Raw genomic sequence first — 6,256 nt, forward strand, 5'->3', positions numbered from 1 at the left:
TATCTTATCTTATCTTATCTTCTCTTATATTTTAAGACTACTACGGCGGCGATTGGGTTGTTCGTGATTCTTTGTAAAGTTTAGTCACTATGTTTTTTTTTTTTTTTTTTTGTTTTTTTTTTTTTTTTTCTTACACGAACAGATTACATGAAGACCGAACCAATGTCATGAGACGATCGAGTTACCTGTTCGTTGGCGTCTTCGTTCCACAGCTCCTGCAGGGACTGGCTGGCATGTCGCCTTTTGCGTCCACCGATGTCCACGAAGCCATTGTCGTTAGCCTGAACAAAAGTGGAATGATGGTGATATGTATGACTCTTATGATGGAATGCTAATACTTATATAAATGTGTGTGTGTGTGTGTGTGTGTGTGTGTGTGTGTGTGTGTGTGTGTGTTTGTGTTTGTGTTTGTGTTTGTGTTTGTGTGTGTGTATACATATATTCTTTTCTTTTTCTGTAGAGCACAGTAAGACGAAGGAGAAATAAATGTAGCCAAATATTCAAGCAACGAACACGTCTCGAAACTCACCAGTGCGTCGAAGTTTCCGGCCAAAGCAGATTCCGCTGAAAGAGAAGACACCAGCAAAGTCAATGAGGGTGAGAGATCTTTGCAAGGAAATGTCTAAAGCCTTGCTCGTTGACACGGGGCCGCCAGTGCTCCTTGCAAGTTAATTTACCCGGCAAGTAATTGTTATAAATAAAATAAAGTAAAATAAAATAAGATAAGAATTAAAAAATAGAATAAAAAAATAGAATAAAATTAAATAAAATAAGAAATAGAAAATTGAATAAAAATAAGATAAACAAAATAAAAAGATGAAATAAAATTAAATAGAATAAGATAAGAAATAAAAAATAGAATATAAACAAAAAGAGATCAAATTAAATAAAATCAAATGAAATTAGATAAAATCGAATAAGAGCCCCGTGGCAGGTTCATGGCGGTGAACATGAAGCGACGCCTTCTTACCTGCTTTGGGAGACGGCTTGGCAACAGTCACCGAAACCAGGACCAAAGCAACCACCAGGGCGACCATCAGAGTGCGCGGGGAGAGGGCCATCTCGATCTCTTCTTCTTCGAGGGAGAAAGACAGCTCGAGTTAGTCGCAAGCTGAGAAAATATCTTTTCTGTCTACATGGGATAGTTTCATTTCTGCAGGAGGAGCCGTTGTGTTGGAAAATATCTGGGTGATTTGTTACGCCTTTATAAAGGTTTTAGGCGTATTGATAATGACAAAGGATAATTTACAATAAGTCTGACAAACGTAAGTTTGTGTTAAGAGTAGACATCTTTTCAATGTCTACGTTAATTGCGTAAAAATCTTTATCTTGGATCTCATATATATATATATATATATATATATATATATATATACATATATATACATATATACACATTTATATATATATATATATATATATATATATATATATATATATATATATATATATGCGGAAAAAACCACCAAGGAAAAAGAAAAACTGATGACCAAGCGCTTTCGTCTATTCAGACATCCTCAGGGTACATAGAAAAGAAAAAGTACACAAGAATATATACAAAGAGTATGAGGTCAGGGAAGGAACCAGGAGAGGTTGCGAGGATCTAATGTCAACCTGACCCGTTCGCGGCAGCGGACGTTTGGGCTACTACTTTTTTCACAATAAAATTGTCTAACTTATACATACCATGACTTAAATTTAAGTTATTGACAAATGTATCTTTGATCAGACTGGATTCTATTATATTTCTCGTCAAATATGACTTATCTTTAACAATTTCTTTAGCACCCTCCCAACAACATCAGTATAGCGTCAAGAGTGGGCAAATGTCTAATGCCTTATTTATTCACCTAAGGGATTTTAATCATTGTATAAATTGGGAGGGTGCTAAAGAAATTGTTAAAGATAAGTCATATTTGACGAGAAATATAATAGAATCCAGTCTGATCAAAGATACATTTGTCAATAACTTAAATTTAAGTCATGGTATGTATAAGTTAGACAATTTTATTGTGAAAAAAGTAGTAGCCCAAACGTCCGCTGCCGCGAACGGGTCAGGTTGACATTAGATCCTCGCAACCTCTCCTGGTTCCTTCCCTGACCTCATACTCTTTGTATATATTCTTGTGTACTTTTTCTTTTCTATGTACCCTGAGGATGTCTGAATAGACGAAAGCGCTTGGTCATCAGTTTTTCTTTTTCCTTGGTGGTTTTTCCGCATATTTAGAATCACGAGTTTATGTGATTTCTCATGCATATATATATATATATATATATATATATATATATATATATATATATGCATTTTGAATATATGTAATTTCTTGCTGTAAAAAGAAATACTGATGTTGCGTCTTAATAAAAGTAAGTTAAAGGCTTACGTGTATAATATTGTGTTGGAACCTTCTAAAAGTTTTGTTCAAGAACTACCGTCTGACTTCTTCTTCGAAATTAACACGTATATAATATATATATATATACATATATATATATATATATATATATATATATATATACATATCCGTTCATCATAACCATACGAGTTTTACATCTTATTTCCTTATTTCTGGATGCTACTTGTATACTCATTTTTTTTTTTCATTTTTAAAGGGTTAATATTAATTTACGTGCATGAAAGACAACTCTCGAACAAGTAGATTTCGTAATGTTGTTTCTTTCTTTTGTAAAGTTTTATAATCTTTATTATAAACCTTAGAATATGTTATGTGTATAATTCCTATATAATTCTCAGGTAAAAAAAAATATGTAATTAGGTAACACGATGCAACCTTGGATGTGACCGAACTTTCTTCATAGTCCTAGAAATATGAGCTAGACTTGGTTCTGATATCTGAGATTCTGGTCGTCCTGTATCATGGACAAATCTCAACTTTTGTAGACAACCAATTCGCTATCGTCCCCAACACTCATCCATAAACTGTCAACGTTTTCGTAATGAGTATAACGAATCTTTTTCTCTCTCTCCTATCCCTCGAATTACGTTTCCCTTCTAAGTCAAAACGACCTCGTGTGGGCAGATGGTCGTGTATACAGACTTGTGAGGTATACTAGGATCCCAGGTGAGGATCGGGGAATGATAATTTCATCCACACGACCGTGACAAGTTATTCAGAAATTTGTGAGGAACCAAGATGCAGACAAGTTGATCCACAAAGTAACGACGCTGCAAGCAACATCTGTCAAATTTCATAAAGTACTACATACACACATTCACACACACACATTAGCACACACACACATCTGTGTGTGTGACAATAGTAGATACAATATGAGGACACCGGGGTCAAACAGGTAGCATATGCAGATGATCTCACGGGCGCAGGAAAAGTAGCTGACCTAAAAAAGTGGTGGGATCTGGTGTTGGCACACGGCCCGGGCTTAGGTTACATTCCGAATGCAAAGAAATCTGTCCTCATAGTGAAGCCAGAGTACTTTAACAATGCCAGAATCCTCTTTGAGAACAGTGAAGTGAAGGTAACAAAGGAGGGGGAAAGACATCTCGCTGCAGTGATCGGCTCAGAATCCTTTAAAAAGCAATATCTTGAAAAGAAAGTTAACGAATGGGTGGCGGAAGTTAGGATTCTAGCCAACTTTGCAAAGACCGAACCGTAGGCGGCATATGCCGCATTCATATATGATGTGAAACATAAGTGGAACTACATATTAAGGACGGTACCGAACATCACCGACCTACTAAGACCCCTTGAAGAAACCATCAGAAACGAGCTAATACCGGCCATCACCAACGGACGGACAATAAACGAAGAGGAAAGAAAACTTATGGAACTTCCACCTAGATTGGGAGGGCTAGGTATCTCCAACCCGCTAAACCTTGCCGACACAGAACACCGAAACTCCATGAAACTCACGTCCTCATTGACAAGCAACATCGTGTCACAAGATCAACGGAAGGAGACTATCATGGAGGAGGTTAGGGAAATTAGAAGAAACATTTCAAAGGGAAGGGAGGAGAGGCAGAAGGAGGAACTTCAAGCACTTCTAGCTCGGCTATCGAATTATATAAAAAGAAAGATAACAATGGCGCAGGAAGTTGGGGCGTCCAATTGGCTGACAGCACTACCAATCAGGGCAAAGGGATTCACCCTAAACAAAAGAGAATTCACGGATGCCATTGCCCTGAGGTATGGATGGCCATTAGGAGGGCTGCCTAACAGATGCTCCTGTGGTGTACAATTTACTCCAGCCCATGCAATGATATGCAAGCAAGGTGGATTCATTTGCATGCGACACGATGAGGTAAGAGATCTCACTTCCCAAATGCTTCAGGAGGTGTGCAAGGATGTGACTATCGAACCAACATTACTCCCACCAGGAGGGGAGAACTTCAGATACCACACGTCCAACACATCAGATGAAGCAAGAGTGGATGTCAGCGCACGAGGTTTCTGGACACGGGGACAATTGGCTTTCTTTGACATGCGAATATTTGATCCGATGGCCCCCTGTTACAGCAACCTAACTATTGAGGCATCCCACTCTCGGAACGAGCATGAGAAGATCAGGATGTACGAGGAGCGCATACAGAATGTAGACCAGGGCTCATTCACTCCTATAACCTTTACGACTTCAGGTGGGATGGGTCCTAGAGCAAAGGCATTCTACGCTCGGCTGGCTGAGGTAATGGCTGAGAAGAAACAACAACCAAAAAGCAGCATTGTTTCATGGATGAGATGTAGACTATCATTCTCACTCCTAAGATCAGCCCTCTTGTGCCTGAGAGGTACCAGGTCCCCACCGCCCAAATCAACACATATACAAAACCTGGATTTTGAGCAGACGGTGGTTGACAGTAGGATAAATGAACTTTTGTACTAGGCATTATTAAAAATAAATAAATGAATAGACAAATAAAAGGGTCGTCGACCACAGTCATTGGCGGGAAAGGGGCCAATGAACTGTGTCTGTGGAAGACAGACCCTGCTGCTTCCACCACACAGTTCCAATAGGATGGAGGTCGTATTATTATAAAAATAAAAAAAGTAGTAGTAGTAGTAGTAGTAGTAGTAGTAGTAGTAGTAGTAGTAGTAGTAGTAATAGTAGTAAAGCAGAATAACCATTCAGCCTGGGAATGTTTATATCTGAAACCAAAATCCAGTTCCTATTACTGCTTTACATCAAATCTACAGGATTCAATAGTAGTTCATAAAAATGTATTACAACACAGTAAGAAATGTTTGCGTACTCAGTAAGAGTGTGTCATTCTAAACATTTTCAGTCATGATACAATATCAAAGAGTATTTTTACCCATTCAGATGTTTCTACTATGATATGCGATATAAACAAGATCAGAGAGACAGTGAGAGAGAGAGAGAGAGAGAGAGAGAGGAGTGGAGAACTGACTAACCTCTACGTCTGCTTACTTAAGCTTCACTTCGGAGACTCGAACTGAGGACTCGAGGACTGCTTCGTTACTTCGGCAAAAGAACTCTGAGGATCCATGCTTGAGGCGCTCTCCTTTATACATGGAATCAGGAATTACGCCTGACGACGTTGAGCGCGTCACGATACGCAACGTTGACAGTGCAAACGTATTGTTAGACACACCGTGCCCAGCTCACTGGAATGAAGGTTTTTTGGACAAAGATCTATTCTTCTTCTTTTGTGACTTTTGTACTATGCCAGTTCCATTCCTAGTGTATAATCTTGTGACATCTTGTGCTATGCCAGCTCCTTTCCTAGTGTATAATCTTGTGGCATCTTGTACTATGCCAGTTCCTTTCCTAGCTTATAATCTTGTGACATCTTGCCAGTTTTATTCCTAGTGTTACTTTTAAACCTCTTTGTAACACCAACTTTTCTATATTCCCCTGAAGATATGAATAACACGAAAGCGATTGGGAATTATTCTTTCCTTCCGATTTCCTTGGTGGTTACCAGCAAAATTTGTGGATCACGTTTTGGTTTAGTGATCTTTCTGCATTTTGGATTCCACGCACCACTTCCAGTACTTCTTTTCTGTTTGCCCTGGACTGTCTCCATTTGTGACAAGATTGTCTACTTCTCTCATCAAAGCACACAAAGAAAAGTTGCGATTCAAATTTCTTCAAGATTGTCTTAGTGAACAAGTCTTGCCTGAATCTATCCTCCCTCAACTCCTTTTGAATATGTCGGACCGTCCGTTTGATAACTTCCAACATATCATTTTGAATAAACATATAGAAATTAAGAAAGTTCAAGTGGAAGAAGCATTCCCAATTGCCATACAAGCAAAAT

The 6,256-nt window shown here is 38.5% G+C and overlaps 1 protein-coding gene across 1 annotated transcript in view; it reads right to left on the reverse strand.

Moving 5' to 3' along the window:
- LOC143027464 (uncharacterized) overlaps positions 1-5,461 on the reverse strand; it is an 8,634-nt gene extending 3,173 nt beyond the window's left edge. Inside the window, exons 1-4 of the mRNA XM_076188751.1 lie at positions 5,388-5,461; positions 971-1,075; positions 530-564; positions 186-281 (exon numbers count right to left, since the gene is read on the reverse strand). Of these exons, the coding sequence (XP_076044866.1) occupies positions 186-281; positions 530-564; positions 971-1,061 (222 nt within the window). The 5' untranslated portion in view covers positions 1,062-1,075; positions 5,388-5,461. The remainder of the gene's footprint in view (positions 1-185; positions 282-529; positions 565-970; positions 1,076-5,387) is intronic.
- Positions 5,462-6,256: the final 795 nt, after the last annotated feature.

The sequence above is a fragment of the Oratosquilla oratoria genome, chromosome 8 (assembly GCF_046742065.1).
Source record: "Oratosquilla oratoria isolate Oo_2021 chromosome 8, ASM4674206v1, whole genome shotgun sequence".
Lineage (NCBI taxonomy): Eukaryota > Metazoa > Arthropoda > Malacostraca > Stomatopoda > Squillidae > Oratosquilla > Oratosquilla oratoria.